At 31.5% G+C, this 21,575-nt stretch overlaps 2 protein-coding genes across 3 annotated transcripts; both read right to left on the reverse strand.

Moving 5' to 3' along the window:
• Positions 1-6,128: 6,128 nt before the first annotated feature.
• Positions 6,129-12,764, reverse strand: LOC112006931 (serine/threonine-protein kinase 52). The gene is made up of 10 exons (XM_065782806.1): positions 12,652-12,764; positions 10,986-11,321; positions 10,478-10,561; positions 9,530-9,619; positions 8,972-9,259; positions 8,760-8,878; positions 7,791-7,987; positions 7,402-7,576; positions 6,589-6,723; positions 6,129-6,499 (listed from the first exon to the last, which is right to left on the reverse strand). Exons 4-10 carry the CDS (start codon positions 9,615-9,617, stop codon positions 6,302-6,304), a joined length of 1,200 nt encoding a protein of 399 aa, XP_065638878.1. The 5' UTR covers positions 9,618-9,619; positions 10,478-10,561; positions 10,986-11,321; positions 12,652-12,764; the 3' UTR covers positions 6,129-6,301.
• LOC136071468 (disease resistance protein RUN1-like) lies at positions 11,010-20,022 on the reverse strand. Of its 2 annotated transcripts, XM_065782805.1 has the most exons (9): positions 19,155-20,022; positions 17,423-18,533; positions 16,942-17,214; positions 16,060-16,839; positions 14,820-15,951; positions 14,328-14,402; positions 14,118-14,197; positions 13,756-13,811; positions 11,010-12,725 (listed from the first exon to the last, which is right to left on the reverse strand). In XM_065782805.1, exons 1-5 carry the CDS (start codon positions 19,646-19,648, stop codon positions 15,118-15,120), a joined length of 3,492 nt encoding a protein of 1,163 aa, XP_065638877.1. In that variant the 5' UTR covers positions 19,649-20,022; the 3' UTR covers positions 11,010-12,725; positions 13,756-13,811; positions 14,118-14,197; positions 14,328-14,402; positions 14,820-15,117. The 2 variants fall into 2 exon arrangements, with proteins under 2 accessions (XP_065638877.1, XP_065638876.1); XM_065782804.1 differs by having other exon boundaries at positions 11,010-13,811.
• Between the last annotated feature and the right edge of the window lie 1,553 nt (positions 20,023-21,575).

Here is a 21,575-nt window from a genome sequence, read left to right on the forward strand (position 1 = left end):
TTCAGTGACATGTAATATATATATATATATATATAATGATATTTAGATGTCATTAATTTATCTAAGATTTATATGAGAAACAATTGATTTGAAATATATTATTCTTGCTCAAAAGTTAGTTGCTTTTGTAACAATTGAAACAAAGTCTAACCAAAAAAAAAAAATTAATATCACACAATCAAGAATGTAAAAAAATAAAGGAAGGATATTTGCATTTTTATTTTATCAAAACAATATTTGCATTCTTTAGTAGGCATGAAACATACCTATTTATATTAGTCACCATATCATACAATTTTTAAATTTTTAAATACGTATATTATGATCAAAATCACTACATAGTCTTATTGTCTTAGGAAAATTATTGAAATTTTTTTTATGCATTCAATAGTTGGGAGTTGGGAGTGGAGATTTGAACATTGGATGTGTTCACAAAGAGATGCCAACCAGTCGAGGCTTTTAATGAAAATTATTGAAATATTAGAGAAAACTAATAATAAAACATTGTGCTAAAACTCAGCTAGTAAAAATAATTATGCACCACGTTTATTGTCAATAGTTCTTCTTCTCTTATAACTCCTATATTGATTAGAAGTCTAAATTCATTACAATTTTTATAATATAATGAATTTCTTCCAACTTTATATATATATATATATATATATTTTGGTTTAGTCACACTCACCATCCCAATTTTTAAAAAAGTATTATGTATTTATCTTCTTTGTTTTTGTTTTATATATGTTTTGGTCCCAGTGAGTTAAATTCTTTGGCCTCGGCCATCAATGGTTTTATACGATATATTTAGTAAGAAGAGAGATGAATAGTGCCCTGAAACTTTCAAATATAATTTACAATTCATTAATAGTACTTCTTGGGGAGAATCTGAGTATAATTAACCGTGGTGTGAATAACATAATTTGTACTACATAAATTTAAGTAGCTGAATTAATCCAATAAAATAGTTTAAAAGAGTTTACATTATCACATTAACTTGGGACATGTACATGGATTTTAATTTTTCTTATTAAATCTTTATTTTATTTTATTTTTTTTATAGATTTTTACTTTAATCTAATCTAAGTGTAGATGTCTAAGTCTCCATTTTAGAGACTTAAACCTGACACTTATATTTGTTGACTGAAACTTATATTTGTTGAGTGACTATCACGTGCGGGATTTTTTTTGGAAGGACTCCCATGTAATTTTTTTTTCCTTATATTAAATCTTCGATCCTTCCAACAACGTAGAACACAACTGCTGCTCAGTGCTCACGTGATTATTCCTTCTTCCTTCTCTACATCGCTTTCTCCTTCTTTATCTCAGTAGGTAAGTACATAGGCAAACACACAATCCTAAAATAATTCACTGTTAAAAACCATTGTGGATTTGCTTTCTTTATCAGTTAACGCTTATGTTGAATCTTTTTTCAATGGTTTGGTTAAAATTACGTGGAAGGTCTTTTAAGATTTGGGCAATAAAATATATAAGTGTAAATTACGTATTTGGTCCCTATACTTTATGCCATATGTTAATTTGGTCCTAACTTTTCAAATGTGTCAATTTGGTCCCTAACATTTTGGTTCTGTGTCAAAATGGTTCCTACTATTAAATAATAAATGGAAAATGTAGATGTGGCTAATGGCCCAAATAAAAAATCATTTTTATGCTACATCGGATGACATGTGTAATGCCACATGGTATAAAAAATAAAATTAAGAATTTGTTGAAATATCAAATATATTAAATTACAATGTTCTTTAAAAATGATAAATGATAAATATAAAAAAAGTAAAATCATTTTAGAATATACTCATCACTTTCTCAGCATCCAAATATAAAATCATTTGAACCCCAAACACTCTTCAAATCAAGACCCACGGCAACCCATCTCTTGCACCACTTTTCAAACCAAGGAAAACATTTTTACTTGTTGATCTGTAACGCCCCAAAAATCATAAGTAATAAAAGTCTATTTAATCTAAATAATCCATAAAAAAAAATATTAAATAAAAGAAACCAGCAACCTAAATCTCATCACAAATGTCAGAGCTCTAATCCACCAAAGAAAAAACATCCTCAAAATAATTCTTCAATACAATGTTTAATGCCATAAAAATAATAATAAAATCCTCAATTTCACAAAATAGTTCGTAACTGCTGTCTCCTAGAATCTCTACTCCAATAATCCCTCTAATGTATCTTTAAGGGGAAATAAAGGGAGGGGGGAGGGGTGAGATAACTCAATAAGTAGAATTCACTAACATTGGGGTGTGAGAACAAACCTTTCAAATAAATAATTCTTACAACAATTCATAACTTGTAACTTATCAATATTTTGTCATCAAATATTTCATATAAACAAATAAAATGTCTTTGAGAGCCATCATAATATATATATATATATATATATATACATATCAATATCATCATATAAACAATTTCGTAGACTTTTTTCATGGTCAACATTTACACCCCGTTGACAGGGTTGTGCTATCCCCTTTTAGGACTAGAACCTCATTTTCATCCCTTTTTTAAAGGTTTTGGAACCTAAAAGTGCACTTCCTAAGGAGCTTCCTTTTTGGATCCTCAATAGTATACTTCCTGGCTAAGGAGCTATCAAATGTGCACTATCCAATTTTCTGGGACCGTCCTTTACTAAGGACTAGCTGCAGTATGATTGTCCCTTGTTAAGGACTAAATAGAATACTGAGCTTTTAATCACGACTTGCCATTGGTTTTCAAAACACATTTCAATATGCTCACAAAAATAATTCATTCATAATTCTCAAAAATATAAAGATATATTCACACATACAAGTTTAAATAAATTCAGGTTATCCCACAAGTTTTTTATAAAACGAATAGTCGATGTGCACATCAAACATTTATAAAATATCAATTTATATATAGAATATCAACATATTTCTTTGATATAAAATAGTTTAACAATCAACACTGTTTTGAGAAAATCTCCAAAATTAGTAAACACTACTTACCTCTTAGTTGCAAAAATAAAGAAAATCAACCTCCCTTGAGTCACAATGAATCAATAGAATTAGAGCCTAACAACACCAAAAATAGGTCCATCAATACACAAATTTTCCACAAAAACCTGTTTTCATTCTTAGACAATATAATCTTAAACAACATTGATATTTCCAAAATTTTACATTTATTTACGTAACTCTCCAGTTTACTTTCAGCTTTAATCTAATTGTTCTGTTTCACACATTTTTACTATCTATTAATAAGCATGATTGTACTGCAACTCTATAAGACTCTAGCATCTCACTATAGGTCTAGCCATCATATATTCTACTATTCCTTAGAAGCCACATGATATATATATATATATATACACACATATCTGATCAATCTAATATTTATCTCTATTAGTCAAAAGTAGAAGCTACATATTATAATTCTGTCAAATCAATTTCAAATCCTATGGAGGACCATACGGCTATATATATATATATATATATATACAATTTCTATTATAATATTGTAATCATCCTAGTTGGCTTTCCTATCAATATAGATGATAGGTTTAGATTGCCAGTTGTTTTTCTTGGTACCAAAAGAACAAATGCACAAACCCATGGAGGACCATACGACTATATATATACAATTCCTATTATAATATTGTAATCATCCTGGTCGGCTTTCCCATCAATATAGATGATAGGTTTAGATTTTATGAACCCAATTCCAATTGTTTTACTTGGTACCAAAAGAACAAATGTACATGCCCATGTCTTCCTATAAGGGTGGAGACAATTATTAGCCATAGAATAATTTCAACTCTCTAAATCTTTCAACTTTCTAAAATTTCAGCAAGACAAACCATACCTGAAATACTTGTGCACAGTCGTAGAGAAGAAAAGAAACAGTTCAATCGTGTGTTGCGGCTGAAAACAAAAAGGAACTTTCTTATGTACATACACGTGTAACTTAAAAGATAAAAGACTAGGGTTATCAAAGCTCATATATTTACTTATGCCACCTCACTTGGGTTTCATATCCCATAGTATTTATCTTATTTTTAATATTTTAGGCCCAAATCAATTTAATCCATTTAATTGTAGGTCTCCTTTATAATTAACGTATAATAATTAAATTAGTATCAAAATTATGGGGTATTACATGATCTACTAGGAAAATGGCTCAAATTTAGAATATGCAATTTCACCACCAATTTCGTCCTTTGTTTTGGGCAGCAAAATAAGGGAACTACTAGCTAGCGTTGATGCTCAATCCAATTAATATCCCAAAAGAGAAAACACATTATGCCCAATGACAATGCAAGCTATAAAGACAATGACGACGTTGCGTATGCAACTGAAATATGGGAGTGAAATTAAATAGGGCGATTGTAAGTGAGTTTGGCGATAGAGGCATGGGTACCGTGAGCCTCCATCCTCATCTCCTCAAACAATTTCTTACTTTCTTCAGTTTCTTGCACTTGTAGCCTATGCTATTTGTACTGCTTTATTTGCTGGGGGCAAGGAGGAGCATGTAGGAATGCTGACCACTACATAAGCCACCAGTGGCTGAGAGAAAGAGAACAGCACCTTGTATAGGTTGGGCGGAGCTTGAAGAAACGAGCCCATAGTCTCGACCGCACAGTGATGGTTTTCTTGGGGTTTGTAAATTGGTGGAGGAGAAGGGTTGCCATGGGTCTTGGTTTGAAGAGTGTTTGGGGTTCAAATGATTTTCTTTACTTTATTTTATATTAAAATTTCAAAGCAGATTCTTATGACCAAAATTTTTTAATTTTATTTTTAATTATTTTTAATTTTATTTTTTATTTCATGTGGCATTACACATGGTATAAAAATGATTTTTTATTTAGGCTGTTAGCCACATTAGCATTTTTTATCCATCATTTAATGGTGTAGAATATTTTAACACAATATTTAAATATTAGAGACCAAATTAACACATTTGAAAGATCAAGAACCAAATTGACATATAGTGTAAAGGTTAGAGGCCAAATACTTAGTTTACCCAATATTTAAAATACTAACTAGAAAGGGGAAAAAAAAAAGGAGGAAAATTATATGCTAGCCCTTGTCATCAATTGTGAGTAGCATGTGGTTTTAACTAATTGCAAATTTTAGTACTTTTAATTTTAAAAAATTGATAAAAATGCATCATCATCTAATTATTATTAATAAAATACTAAAATTGAAAACAAAATTTCATTTTTAGATATAAATTTGGATAGTTTATGGTTGCTTTTGATGTATATTTCTCTTGAAGTATTAATAAATTTATACTTTTATAAATAAATAAATAAGTGTAGACTAAGTAGTTTTATTTAAGATCTAAAATCTAAGTAGGATTCGTATAATTTGGTTCAAAATCTATGTACTTGTGATTAAATACATCACTTATTGTTTTTGGTTCAATGAAATTACACTTAGTTTTAGTTAGGTTCAAAATTTAATAATTCGTATAATTTGGTTCAAAATTTAATAATTTTAGTACTAATTTCAGTACTAAAATCTAAAATCTAAAACAAAATTAATAAGTTAAAAAAAAATTAGTTCAACAACAAAAAATTACCAATAGCAAAGTTTTTATTTATTCATTATAATTTAAAAAGGCCAAATAACCAATTTTACACAAAATAAATAGCATAGCCCTTTAAAAAGTTTTAGATAGAACTAGAGTGGTCATACTTTTTGAGTGGATGGTGAGACCTAGAAAATTAGAATACTACTTGCTTGTTTGTAGAGTGGTTATAAGCTTCTGTTTACTCTTTTAGTTTCTACTACAACTACGAAGCGAACATTTTTAATTAGGAATGTCACTAAAGTTGACTTTTGTAACAAAATGGAAGATAAATTTTTTGTGAACGCTATGATGTTATTTATTAAAGGGACATTGCTGTGACATGTAGTACGGATTCAATCATAAATAATTTTGAAGATTTAAAAAAATGTTGTATTAAGAAACAATAATTTTGTATCTCTTTATTTGTTGATAGTTTGTTAATACTAAATGGATGCTTATTTGAAGTTTCGGATTTTTTTTTTTTTTGCCCCTAACTCCAAGTTCCTGACTCTGTCCTTGCTTCGGAAAGACTTAAAAAAGATGAACAAAGAAAGAGATACATATAGTTCATACAAAGTGATGTGGGGCTTTTTGTTAATAATAGAGGTTTAGCATCGTTTTTCAATAAATATAATATTACAAAGAAATACTGAAAGTATTCTATACAAATTGAATATGTTTGTTATATTACAAGCTTTTCTGCTCCCTGATTTAGATAAGTACAAATTGAAGGTCCTCACTGGCAGCAGAAGAACAAACAACCCTGTGATTCATACAAAGGTGTCATCCCTTTGCCTTTTGAAGTGTCAATGGCTTTTAACATGGTTACTACCTCTTTCATCTCTGGTCTTTTGTTGGGGTTTGAATGCCAACATCGTGTAATAATTTCTGCTAGAGAACTTGGGCAACAGCTTGGTATGTCTGGCCTCATGCTCTACATTTTTGAAGTACAAAATTTGTCAAGCTTTATTTAATGTGCAATAATACATGTCAAAGATAGATAAGTTCAAGGAAATTATATACCAGATAAACAACAGACGAAGTCAGATCTGATAATTTAAGGTTAGGATATGGCGTATCACAACAATATATCTCCCACAAGCAAATTCCGAAACTGTACACGTCACATTTTCTGTTATATGGTTTATTTTCAAGTACCTGCATCAAATTGACATCATATGATTCGGCTAGAAATGTATTGGATTCAGGAATTATTTGCAAAAATTAACAAAAGGAAAACGATAGTACTAATAAAACTTGGTCAGATGTTCTTAAAAAGTGACAAAAAAAAATTAAAATCTTTAAATTTATAGAATATATGGGCAATTATTTCTAATTCCTTGCTTTTACATAGTATCACTTAAGGTTTGTTTGAATATTGCTTATTTTGTTGAAAACTGAAAACTTATTATTAAAAACATTATAGCAAAATATTTTTTATTGTTAAAAACACTGTTCACGCATTTTTCATCACTTGGCTGATCCATAAACAGTGCCATGTGACAAGCCAAGTGAAACACAAACACACGCAAACACAGAAATGCTGCTACGCAAACTCACACTTAGTAAAGTTTCTACACTACCTTGTTACAAGCAAAAAAATATTCACCCAAATATTCACATTCTCGCTCACATGGCACCTCACATTAGCCCATCACAACAATAACAAAAATTATAGGATCACAGCCTATTTTACACATTTCACCACAACTTTCTTATATGACTGGTTGTAAAGAAAATTCTAAGCTGAAAAAATGGCAAATATAAAGCAAAAAAAAACTATAAATTCTAAAATTGAAAAGTAACAGAGTCAAATAATTACAGTAGGAACTATACCTCAGGAGCCATATAACCAAGGGTCCCTGTACAGCCAGTCATCTCAATAGGATTTGAAGCTTCAAGACGTGAGACACCAAAGTCTATTATCTTTAGAGTAAGATTCTTGTCAAGAAGCAAGTTTTCTGTCTTTACATCTCTATGAACAATCTTCCGAGAATGAAGGTACTCANAGAATTTTCCTTTTCAGGTGAGTTGAGCATTCACATTGTTTTTATTAGGTAACAAAATACCAATCACCACATGACATGTAAGAAGTTGTGAGAAAAAGTTTGTGAAAATGTTTTCCTCAGACTTATGAAACCCAAATAGTATGTAATTAATGTAAGTTGAAAGTTGAAACATTAGAGAAATGTAAGAGATTGAAGTGGGATAGGAATTTGTCTGACCCTTTTGCAAGATCCAGTGCAATTCGTACGACATTTTTGAAAGCCAACTTCCTTTCCCGGTTCTTTATCAGGTAAGATTTTAGAGTACCATAAGGAAAATACTGAATAATAACACAACCAGCAGTATTTTGCATGTCAACTCGCTTGTTATGCGTTTGGAATTTTAAGCCTGATGTACCCAATGTAGCTCCTATGAACTGAGGAAAAAATAAAAATAAAGAAAAATGAGATCTATGGGCATGTGAATCAGGGTTATATATAGAGAGAGAGAGAGAGAGAGTCAAAACTCTCTTTTGTACATGGAAGGCAATTTTTTGGTTTTGTTTTTGTTTGTTTTGTTTGTTCCCTCTTCTTCTTTTCTTCTTCTTCTTTCTTTTTTTTTTTTTTTTTTTTTGGGGGGGGGGGGGGTGTGGGGGGGATGAACATGGAAGGCACTAGCATGATCCGACATTGTCAATGCAAGTAGTTATACGAATCAAGAAAGTTCATGCTAGGTGAAAAGCAACATTTATTGCAATGCAATAATAGGAGGACAACCACATGATTCTCTTAATCAATAAAAAATTTTAAATTTATTTTATTTTATTTATTGACTACTAATTTTAAGAAATACACATTGTTTGACAATATATGGTTTACTTTTGTTGGCTAGAACGACTATGTATATATATCCAAAATTATCACATTTTTCTCTTAATTAATACAAATGAGCAAGACTTAGGAAAATGTGAAAGAGGTATCAAGTAATATCAAATATGCAACTAGGCTAAGATTGATGCCAGTATTCATTAAACATGCAACCGAATTTTAATTTCTATCTTCATATTCACACGTGAAAATCAACCAAAAATTATAAATTTTTGCAAAGAAATGTTTTCACTTATAGATTAATTAAATAGTACCTTTTTTTTTTTTTCTTTTCTAAAAAAAGGAAATACATCAAATTAAGAGAGTAAATTCATTACGTACCTTAGCAATATTAGGATGATCAAGCTTATGCCAAACTGAAACCTCTTGTCTAAAAGAAGTCCTAAGTAATGCTATTTCAGCTTCTGTTCTTTGTCCTTCTTCCCAGTCCAAGACTTTAACTAAGAATTTATAATACAGAAAAAAAAAGGGTCACTGAAATCTGAATCTAAAATCTCTTAAAGAAAGAAAAGAGGCTTAGAAATTGCAATCACCGGCGACGTCTTGGCCATCGTAGAGGCCTCTATGGACGGTACCAAAGGCACCATGAGCAATCACTTGTTTTATGATAAGCTTAGTGGAATCGATTTCCCAGTCTTGTTTTTGGGTGAGACTCACTTTGTTTTCTTTGTCATGGTTCTGCATGGCCCATACTCGGTTTAGATGCCTCTGAAGTTGCTCGTCTATCCTCTCTATGTCTTCTAACATGTCCGCCCTCACAAACCCTTTACTCGGTTCTTCCATATCTCTGTCTCTTTGAAGCTTTGCTTTGCTGGGATAATCTACAAATTGAATTCTCTTTAAGAAGGTTTGGATGAAATGATATTAAAGTGGAAAAAAGGTTTTCTATTACGTCAAGAAAGTTTGGTCGAGTTATTTTATTAATTTTGAAGTATCACATTTATACTTTATAATATTATAATATAACACGTCAGTAGTTTTGGTAAGAGAAACAAGTTATATGTTCCTACTTGCTACTGTTTCCTTAGTACAAGCAAATAAGCAATCTTCTATCTAAAAAATTCAGAATTGCCTGCCTTGGGCACACGTACGTTTGAGTAGTCTTGAGTAAAAAGATTTGCAAGTGACACAAGTGAATTTGGTGCATGGTTGTTCAACATATCTGAACACCGATGGCATGTCTGCAAGCACAATACTCCAATTAAGGCAAGATTAAAGTCTAAGATTACAACTTCAAGTTATGTTTTCAATGCAATTTTTGTGTGTGCGCAACAAAAGGTGCAACAAGTATTTTTCAAAGTCTTAAAAGTAACAATTTCAAGTCACGTTTTTAATGCAATTTTGCATGTGTACAACAAGATGTGCGTAACGGGTATTAACTAGGGTGTAAGTCAAAGACTCAAAAGCCCAAAAAAAAAAGAAAAGATTGTTAAAAGTTTGAGCAAGTGAGATTGCGTATGGGTATGAAATTTTGAGCATGATGCTGCAATGAGATCATCTCCAACCAGATTTGGTGGGCGTACGTGTAATATGAGATACCAACTTCCTTTAGCTACGTCATTTTGAATATTTTGTGATTTTTACACAAACTCATGGAGCATATAGTAAAACACTTTTGTTAATAAATATATTAATTGGACTTCGCTCAATGGCAAGCATTTAGCATATCGAGATGCTCAAAATTATATTCATAAAATTAGAGTGAGGTTAATAAAAAAATATAACAGATTAAACCTCTCAACTATGTAAATAGAATGATATTATGTTTGAGCTTTTATATAAGTTAAGAATTTATTTTGTTATTTTTTTAAAACTCAGGGTTTAATTTGTTATACCCTTAAACTATAAGGTTTAAAATGAAAATTTTTCATTATAATATATCTTCTCACAAAAATATTTACTTGTGGAAGACCAATAATTTGAGCAAATGAATAATATTGCACTTTCGTGAGGATTTACTTGGAACACTCAGGAAAGAAGAGTAGAATACCTTACATTATCGAACAAACTCATATTCAATAAATAGAATGAAAGCCCACCTGATGGTAAAATCTACTCCACCATCTCTTTCTAAAATATGGTAAGCATAATTTTGCTCGACCATGATAGGAGTAAATTTTTATCTGAAAGAAAATTAATCTTTAAGTGAGTAATGCTATAACTACAAATTATTTTACAATATATTTATAAACTATTAGTATGATAAATTTTTACTAGTTTTAATCTAGACTTACTACTAACATTACTTTTTTTACTTATCAATAATCATTCACCACACTAGTAGTTTTGTAAAATAGTTCGTGGTTTTAGTATTTTCCATCTTAAAAGTATGGACTGCATATCAGCTTGCTTATATATTTTATTTGAAGATAATGATTGGGAAAGTAGACATGACTAATAATATCATCTTAATCAAGACTACAAACATGGTAAATTTCATGGCGCTATGATTCAATCCTTGGATTATAACATTAGTATTCCAAATAGCCTAAAACATGGTTTCTAGCAGCAACCACAAACTTATATTGGCATGAAAAGAGAACCTACCTTATAGCCTTAAACAACTGCCAATACTCTCCCATAGAACTCATTTCATTTTTAATTCGGGAGTCTCAAAGAAAAGAAGCAGACAACTAAGATAGCTTAGCTCAGTTGTACATCTCCAGAAGAAGATGATATATGGTCATCTATAAAGAAGTGTGAAATCTCAATTCCCTTTCCCACCTGGAAACCAAAAAAGAAATCCTGTTGCTCCTACAATCCACTTTACTTAAACCCCTATAATGCTGAAGATGCCAGTTGGGGGTTTGTTCACAAGAACTGAGAATGTCACAGTGGAGAGACTAGACATAAGCTGAAGTCCATCTTGCCCTGTAACCAAATCTGTTAAACACATAGAAATTTGACAAATGTCACATCTCCCATCCGTAAACATAAAATAAAAACAAAAGAGAGCATCCAAAATCCAAAACCAAATCAACATTCACGTATCACAAGTTCCAATTTGCCGTTCTTCTCAATAGACCCATTTTACTGGCTACCATTGTGTTCTTAATTTGAAAAAGATTAAAAGAAAAAAAAAATCAAGAAAAAGGCTAACATATGAAAGAATTTTTTTCCCTCCCAAACTTTCGAAGGTAAGAAAATAGTTTCACACCGTAGTGAAGTAATTTGTATATGTTTGAAATTTTACAGAAGCTTCTTCTCAATTTATATATATAAAGAAATTCATTAATAATTACAAATAACTGTACATTGGAGGCATTTAAGCTTTGTACACAGGGTGGAGTCTCCTCCAATTACATATAATCCCCACCAAATTTAAAGCAAATGACAGATGATTCTAATCCATACTATTATATTCAGAAAAAGAAGAAGAAGTTTTAGACCATTTTATGATGCTATACTATTTCTTACTAATCACCAAATTTTGTGGATCCATTAATCCTAGGTTGGTGGATTGCACAAATTATCTATTTTCTGAAGTTCCCAATGTATTATCAAAAATAAAATTGCAATACTTGTGCAGAGTGCACATCAGAAATCTAAGTCATATGCTTAAAACACTATTCCATAATTATGTTCATTATAATAATTTTCAACAAGCTAATAAGACCTATAAGCATATGTAAATGAGTTGATGTGCTGCAGTAAATTTTAGACTTCCCAACACAATTCATGTTTCATTAACTCCAAATACAAATACAAATCTCCCTCTTCCCTCATTAAGCTTGAAAATGACTTATGTGCAAGTCCTTTCACTGTCTCCAAAGTAGGCTTCCTAAATTTTCTTCCATAACCCATTTCCCATCTCATTGAGTCCCACATCAGGCGTTTACTAAATGGATCTTGGGTTTGTAAGTGATTATGAGGACCCTATTTACAGCTTGACCAGTCATTTTGGCTAGTAAGCGTAGATGTGGCTAGCACTTTCCCTTGGTTGTTACAGTAATTATCTACACTGTGTAATTCAAGCTTCAAGCTACCAATTTTCAAACAGAAATCTATTCAATCCTAGTTGGCATTTATCATGCAACATGTTGACATCTCCTTTAGGGGGCTCTTTTTCTATTATATAGTCAAGAACAGAGGAGTTGGCCAAAGAGTACTATAAACCAAAAAGGGAAATGGGCGTGTGGGAGGAGGAAAAAAATGGGATGATCAAAGGCATGAATTATAGTTGCAGCATATAAAAAGTGTGGCATATGCATACAATCTGCAACTTTCTGAAATTGTGGAAGTTGGTTTTAAAAGAAACGAGACAGGAAGCTCCCATACTTTTGAGATCTGCATAAGCAATTTAAGAGAAAATTAGGGCCATATCAGTTAAACAAACCTACTTAAAATTTATTCCTGTAAAAATAAAACAACCCAAACCTGAAGATAAAATTCCATAATATATCCAAGTGAAAATATAAGTCATAATGATGTCTATAGTTCTAGTTCCAAATTACTAGCATTTTCTTTCATCACCTTTTCTGTTGCTTGTTTCATTTGGTATTTTAGACTTTTTTTTAGGGGGTGGGGAGGAGGGGAAGGGGATTGTTAGAGAAGACTAAAATGCCTCAAGATTAAACAAAGAAACTGGTGTTTCCTTTGTTGACCTTCAATTCATTTAAGTGCTAGAGATCATAAGAGACTATAATAATTTCTACAATTCCAGTTCCAAGTTGCAGAACTTTTTCTGTTGCTTGTTTTGTTTGGGGATTTTAGGAAAGAATTTGGGGGAGATGTTAGACATATTCATAGTGGCTTTAATTAATAGATTGTATTTAGGATAACATCAAATGACAATGTATATGCATTTATAGACTGATTATTTAACCAACTTCATACACCTAGGTATGCAAACCAATGGAGTCGGCACTAAGTGGAGAAAAGAAAAGAAATCCTTAGTTCAAGTCCTCAGCCTGTAAAGATATATAGAGACTTCGGCATTAAAAATCAAGAGTGAGAGGATCATATAAATGCCTACAAAGAAAAAAAATTGGGCAGCAGGTTAGAGTAAGAAGAAGAATAGACATCAAAACAGAGGAAACCAAAACAGTATACCTTAAAAAAAAAAAAAAAAAATCGTTAGTTTGGAGTCTTGAAGTTTGAAAAAAAGAAAGGGCTAACCAAGATCTTAAGCAGCAAATGTACTAAAAACAAATCCAAGAAGCAAAAAACTAAAAAACAAAACAGATTAAAAACAAAATTGTTAGTCTGGAGTCTGTAAAGTCTGAATAAAAAGAAGGGCTAGCCATGAGTTGTAACTTCTAAGGCAACATCTTAAGCAGAAAATGCATTAAAAACGTCCAACTAGTAAAAAACCGACCCATGCATAAGATTTCTCACTTGGTAGAAGCATTGTTGCACGTTTATTTGAATACCCTGCAAAGCAATAAACAGTGAGATTATATATATTGTGCAAATACAAGAACATGAATCTTCTAACAGAAAATTATATAGCATTTACCCTGCAAAGCAATAAACCGTGAGATTATATATATTGTGCAAATACAAGAACATGAATCTTCTAACAGAATATTATATAGAATTTTCTTCAAACAAATGATGATTCAGAATTAGTATGTCTCAACAAGTTGTACTTGTGAAAGTTCAACCATGATAAAATAAATAATAGTACACTACACACAAAAAACTGGAGGGAAATCAGCATTGGAAAATGGCTCTAACCGTGCAGAAGTCTAGGCAGGTGATCATAGCATTAAGGCCTCAGTTGCCCTTTTCTTTATTATCACAATCACCCAATTCATCTGCATGTTAAGACAATTAAAATCATAAAATAGTATTAAAAAAAAGAAGAACCATTATTTTCCCCCTTTTTTGAAGGGAGCAAAATCTATTAGTAAGATTTTCTGTTATTCCTAATAAATAAATGCTTACTTCTGCCAAATTGGGCAGGCCTTAGCTGCCAAATACCACTCTTCACCTTCAAAATCCCATAAAAAATATGCTCACCTAATTATACCAATAATTCAAATTCAGCATAAGTAATCTCTATAGTATGACCAAGTAGATGTCGATCTTCATCAACATAAATTATAATATTCATCTTGGATTTACTTGTCCACTAAACAGAACAATTCAATGCTTTTTTTTTTTGACTAATTTCGAAAAATTCTTTGCCCATAAAAGGAATAAAACTCAGCAACAGATCAAATTAATAGTTTCTTCATTAATTCTGTTCTTTTCTTTGCATAACTATATCCTTTCAAATTGGCTTAGTACCCCTTTATTAATAAGCACGTTAATTTAGCGAAAGACAATGAGAAGTGACAAAGATGCAAATCAAACAATACAACTAAAGAGGGAGACATACTCTAGCATTCAACAAAGATGATGCAAAGGAAAACAGTTTTAATGTAATAACAATACCTTGCCATGTTTCCTCAAAATTTGATCAAGAGGTTCTCATTTTCTCCTACTATGGATATGGGTTGAAATCAAAATCATAGTTTGCAGACGGATAGGCCATTGCAGAGGAAGCCAAATCAACCCAACTCCAACAGTTGAGTCAAATCCCAAACCCAAGTCAGACCCATTTGTCACATCAATTGGAAGCCCTGAATCAGACGGCAAAGAGAGGTACCCAGTGTCATGACTCGTGAGTGACTAAAGGAGGTTGACGTTGTGTTACATCTAAGTCATATGGGCAATTGATGACAAAACCAAATCACAGCCATTTTTGCTTAAATGCACTGGAGATGGTCCCACTAGAAGTGGAGAAAGGAGATAGTAAAGGTCCAAGCTCTGTGTCAATGTCATCAGAGCTGTCATCAACATTTTCAGAGTAGTCAGAGTCGTCATCAACATTTTGAGAGTTGCCATCGATGATAATGGAATTTGGAGGACGACAAATGCATTCTGCATATACCCCCATCCTTGCAATCACAGGAGCAAATTTTCCTTTTAAACTTTTCCACCAAGTGATTTTACATGAAACCTCAACAAGATTCCGATCACCTTGCATCATTTTTCTGAAATACCGCTGTATTTGGGAATTGCCGTAAAACCACAGATGATCACACTTCATATAGAAAAAATTCATCTTCAGCGTGAAAGGTTGCGTATGACCGTTGGTGAAAATGTTGACATGACAATTCCAACAGATTAAATCATCACGAACAAAACCGTACTTATCATTATTAGCATCACTGTCCTTTAACGGAACTAGACGAAAAGCCAAACAAACCGCAATTGTTGGAAATTTAGGCCCAATCCAAAATGATATGGAACTTTCAATACTTTGATGGTTGAACCACTTTGGAATCTTCTTTCCTGTTACTATAATATCATATGACTCTCCATTATCCTGTATAGAATTCATCAGAAATGCATGTAGAGTGTCTGAGGGCTTGAAGAGGGAGACAGAGAAATCAATTCTGGAAGAGTAATCAATCTTGGAAGAGTAATCAATCTGATGCGATAATTTGCAACGTGAATGCGAATCCATTAATGTGTTGTCTTCATATTTTGTATTTTGTGGAAGCTTTAACTTTCTTCTAAACTGCATGCAATTTGGAAATTAGAGAAATTGAAATTTAGCAAATCCAATAATGTATTTGCAAAGGTAACCAAAATTGTTTCTTTTTATTACTTTTAAGATAATGGGTACCTGAAGGAATAATTTTCTTACTGATTCTAAATTCAACGAGATGCAATTTATTGCGAATACTTCTCTTATACTTTCTGGAAGCTTTGGAATTTTCTGAATGAACTTGGAATCCCTAATCTGAAAAGATTGTAATCTACTGAATTTGACAATGCTTTCTTGGAGGCTCAAATCTTCACTCCTCAATAATAAACATTTCTTTGAAGGGGTGAAACAATAAGTCAACTTTTTAAGAAAATTCAACCTCGGAAAACCATAATTTGACAAATAGTGCTGCAAATTATAGGTCCCCACACCCACTGAATATAGGTCATAATCACAAAGAAGGAGCATGCGAAGATGTTGTAATTGATAGATGCTTCTTGGAAGATGGCACAAATTGAAATAGTAACCTAAATCTAATCGCTCAAGCCTAGTGAGATTCTTGAATGATGGAGGAAGCTCTCTAATGGAAGTGTATGCCAGACTCAGAAACTTCAAATTTTCCATTTCTTGTGGAAAATCGGGCAACCTCTTAAGCCTTACGCACTGATAAAGATATAAAAGTTTAAGAGACTTCATTGAGATGTAGCGTGGAAGAATTTGAAGTTTAAAGCAAGAGCTGAGGTCCCAGCTTTCAAGCTTAGCGAGACATCCAACAGAGTCATGAACCTTGATTAATTTTTTACAGTCACGGAGATTCAATTCCTTTATGTTTGGGGCGGCACTCAATAAGTTCGGTAATTTTCTAATGTATTGACAAGAACTGAAATTCATATATGTCAAGCTTTTGTATTGTATACCCTGCAGGGAAAAAAAATAAATCAAAATTTAACTTCAACAAATGTTAAAATATAGTTTAAGGAAGTTATATAATAATGTATAAATAAATAAAAATAATTATACCTTGAAAATCTTGTCCAATATAACAGGACTTTGTGGCATGTTAAGTACAACAAGGTTGTGAGGACGAAAATTGGATGGTAGGGAAGATGAAGGAAATCTAGACCAATCAAGCACCCTTAATCCATTGGGAAGATATTCAAGATCTCCACAAGTATCAACATTACTAACCAAAAGGAACTTGAGATTTCCCATCTTTTCAAAACAGTTAGCTTTTAGTTGCAACTTTGTTGGTTCAGGCGTGATTATCGTTATGCCTCGAATGTTATCAGATCCCTAATTGGACAAAACATTTAGTAAATCACATCATACAAAAGAATTCACTAAAAATATAATAACTATTAAATTTTAACCATGTTGACAAACTTGAATTTTTCTTTTAAAAATAAAGAAAAAAAAATTATATCAAGGAAAAAACCAAAAAAAAAAGTCATTAAATTTTCCCTATGAAAAAAATAAAAAGGTGAATGAAACGAAGTCATACCTTATTTTCCATTAGTACTTCAAAAGCATCCTTATAACACCATAGTCTGCTACGTAATCCAGGTATTTGTGGTGATTCTTGTCGAACAATCTCTCTACCCATTTGTTGTACCAAGTCGTGCATCCATAATTTGTTAAATTGATCAACAGTTATGAGACACTTATCTATAAGATTTTTAATACCAATAACTGGGTATAGATTGCAAGAATTTAATATATCTACAACATAATCCTTGTGAAGACCCTTGAAGAAACATGCAAGATCGAGAAAAATATCTTGCTCTATTTCATCCAATCTTTGATAACTTACTTGGAGTACTTTTTGAATATCTTTGTCAGGAATCATTTTGTACTTATCTAATGCACTTTTCCATTCCATTTCACTTCTTCCATGCAAATTGGCACCAATTATTGATAGAGCTAATGGAAGGCCTTTGGCATAACATATAGCCTGATCAGTAAGATTTAAATAATCTTCCTCAGGTTTGTTTTTATGAAAGGCATGCATACTAAATAGTTCAAGAGCTTCATGATCATCGAATTCCTTAATCTTGTAAGTCGAATGACATATTCTTAAAGTTTGTAAGAAATGTTTATTTCTTGTTGTTATAATTATTCGACTTCCAGAAGCAAGCCAATCAAATCCTCCAATCAATCTTTCTATTTGGTATAATTTATCCACATCATCAAGAATTAGAAGAATTCTTTTGTGGCGAAGTATGTTCTGTATCGCAATGGTTCCTTTTGATTCACTGCACACCTTTTGTTGTCCATTCATCCCTAGGGTCTCGTGAAGAAGTATCTCTTGCAGTTGGATAATGCCATCAAATGTCCCTGACTTGTCTCTAACATTTTCCAAAAAGTGGCTTCCTTCGAAATGATCGAATATTTTGTTATAAACAGCTTTTGCAATGGTTGTTTTACCCACTCCACCGGGGCCATACATACCTAACATACGAACATCATCTGACCCAATTTCTAATTGTAACATTATGGCCTCTACGCGAGAATTTATTCCAATGGGGTATTGAGCAACAAACAATGGCATCTGATTTAATTTAAAATTTGAGATCTCTTCAACAATTTCTTGGATAAATTCAAATTCAGCACAACTGTCATTCACAAAGCATACAAGACATGTAAATAGTTAAATTGTAAATTTGAAATATGAACCTAAACTAAATTCAAGATGTTCAATTTGAGCATTACAATTTACCACTGCAGTTTTTTTTTTTTTTTTTTTTTTAGGTAAGCCTAATGTAATTTATAGATCTAAGAACTATAACTTTATTAGGGTTTTTTCTAATTATTGTTTTTTTAGGAAATTAGCTTTATGTTTTTGGCAAGAAATTGCGTGGAAAATCCAGTTAGACAAGGGAGCAAAAACTTATTGAAATCCCACTTTTAATACTTGAACAAAATTATTAAGAATTTCTTCTAAACAAAATTTAAACCACATATTATATAAACTCCTTATTATTTGGTAAGATAATCTAATATTATGTTATTTTATTTTTTCTATTGACCCATAGCTAATTGCCTTAGTAGAAGGTATGACCAAAAAAATTCATAATTTGGAAAATTAAAAAAGGAAATGGGCAGCCATCAAATAGTGGAAGTTGTTTAACAATAAAATCTACTGGTGATTACAAAACCATTAAAACTTTTCTTCAATGAGAAAACCATTAGAACTTGTATAAGCATAAAAGTAGTCATTAAATATAGGAACATACTCATGCTTGTAATGCCAACCAGATATATTGGCAACTTCACATAAAGCTTTCCTCCAGCTCTGCAACTTCTTGTTATCCTTTAATTTTTTTTCATGTTTAGATAATGCTTTTCCATACTTTCCTTTTTGGTTGCGAACTTCTGATGGATCTACGTTGTAAAAAACCGGTCGCACTAATTGGTCATTATTCTTACACTCAACAATTTTAGCAAGTTCATCCAAGCACCATGTGGAGGATGCATAGTTTTCAGAGAATACAATTATCGAAATCCTTGAGCTTTCAATAATTTTGAGTAGACTTGCAGAAATTTCTTCCCCTCTTTGAAGGCTATCATCAATAAAGGTGTTAATACCTTGTTCACACAAAGCTTTATACAAAAAGCCTATAAAACCAAGACGAGTATCTTCACCTCTGAAACTTAAGAAAACATCAAACTTCTTGGGTTGGTGGATGAAAGAAGAAGATGAGGCTCCTTTGCTAGTGACAAGAGCCATCAAGATTTATGAAGAGACAATTGTAAAGATTTGAAAGGAGGAGAAAGAAAATTATGAAGGGGTTGTCAATATAATTCAAGAAAGTGAATGACAAATTAGGAAGAGGGTGAATGCAAGCAAGAGGATCCTTGAAAGGTGGCTTGCTTTGGGTGTGACCAGCAACTCTTTGAGCTTTTAAGTGTCATATTGATGCTTTTTACATTGCTTTTGGTGTGACCAGTAACTCTTTGAACTTTCCAAGAACCATGCGGATTCCTTTTTCTTTTTCATTGCAATATCATGCAAGTTTCCGTGTGAATGCAAGCAAGAGGATCCTTGAAAGGTGGCTTGCTTTGGGTGTGACCAGCAACTCTTTGAGCTTTTAAGTGTCATATTGATGCTTTTTACATTGCTTTTGGTGTGACCAGTAACTCTTTGAACTTTCCAAGAACCATGCGGATTCTTCCTATTAAGGATAGCATACTATATTACTTAAAAAAAGGGCTACATCTACTATATTTTCAAAACAAATCATAGATAGTAAATAATTATTGGTTCTAATTTAAATCTATAACTTAAATTATTTTTTTGCCTCTTCATTGCAATCAATTACAACTTGTCACTTATGATTTATTGCGAAAGTATTGTGAAAATGTTGTGGACATAGTATTTTTCTATTAATTAATATGTATTTTAAAGAGTTTATTTTTATAGACTTATTTTACTTTAAAATAAATTAGGCAAAAGTACAACAATACCTATGAACGGGCAAGTTTCAAAAACAATTATAAATAAGTTTAAAAAAACGAATAAATTGGAGAAAAAAAAAAAAAAAAAAAAAACCCTCCCTGCAATTGTGATAATGTTGTTTTTAATTATAAAAAAAAAAAAAAAAAAAAAAAGGCCAACATAGACCCATAAACAAAGTTCAAAGAGAAGTCTAGTACACGTTTTTGAAAGTGAACTTTTTCTTTTTCGTTCTTTTTCCTTGACACTGATGCTGGAAAGAAGAGAGAAGGTTCCTTCTTTTTCCTTTTAGTCTAGCATGCGTTTTTGAAAGTAAAAAAAGTTTCTCTTTTTCCTATAGTTTTTCCCTCTTTTTCCTTGACACTGATGCTGGAAAGAAGAGAGCAGGGAAGGGGCATATTACTGTATTAGCTTTCCTTTACCATAAACAAGTGGTAATAATTAATAAAAGTAGATATCCTTTGCCATGCAATCCCACAAAGTTCAAAGAGAAGTCTAGCACGCGTTTTTGACTTTATGGAAAAGTATAGCTCTTTAGTCTAGCACTCGTTTTTGAAAGTAAAAGTTTCTCTTTTTCCAATAGGTTCCCCTCTTTTTTTCACTTTTTTCTGACAAAACTTGTCTTTTTTTTTCTTTTTTTTTCTTTTGCAGTTTATGATATTTTTTCAGTTTTATAGGTGTCTTTTTTAACTTTTTCTCGCAATCTTTTTTGTCTTTTTTGCACTTCACAAGCACCAAGTGGTGCTCGTTAACATTCTCCATATCAATGTTTTGAAACTCGGACAGTTTATTGAATTGGAAAAGAAAAAAGTTCAAAGTTTTTGAAGTCGAATTGAGATTAAACCAGAGTCGAACCATGATGATGTCATAATTAATTTAATAATTAATTAAAACCTATATATATATATATTAAATTTATAAAATTAGCAAAATTGACTAATATATTTATATATGTGAGGAAAATTTAATGATTTTCAAGCATATATTTAATAATTAAATAAGAAAGTTAATAAAATTAAATAATAACCATGAAAACATTAAAATTTATAATTAATTTTTGAAGTGAAGTTGAATATCTTTGAAGGATTTTAATTATAATTTTTTTTTTATTCTGTGTAAGAGATGGATAATTTAATTAAGTATAATAAAATTGTGTTAAATTGTTTTTATTAAAAAAAAAATTGCTAAGGGGTTGGACCTC

This window comes from Quercus suber, unplaced genomic scaffold, assembly GCF_002906115.3.
Source record: "Quercus suber isolate HL8 unplaced genomic scaffold, Cork oak 2.0 scaffold_316, whole genome shotgun sequence".
Classification (NCBI taxonomy): Eukaryota; Viridiplantae; Streptophyta; class Magnoliopsida; order Fagales; family Fagaceae; genus Quercus; species Quercus suber.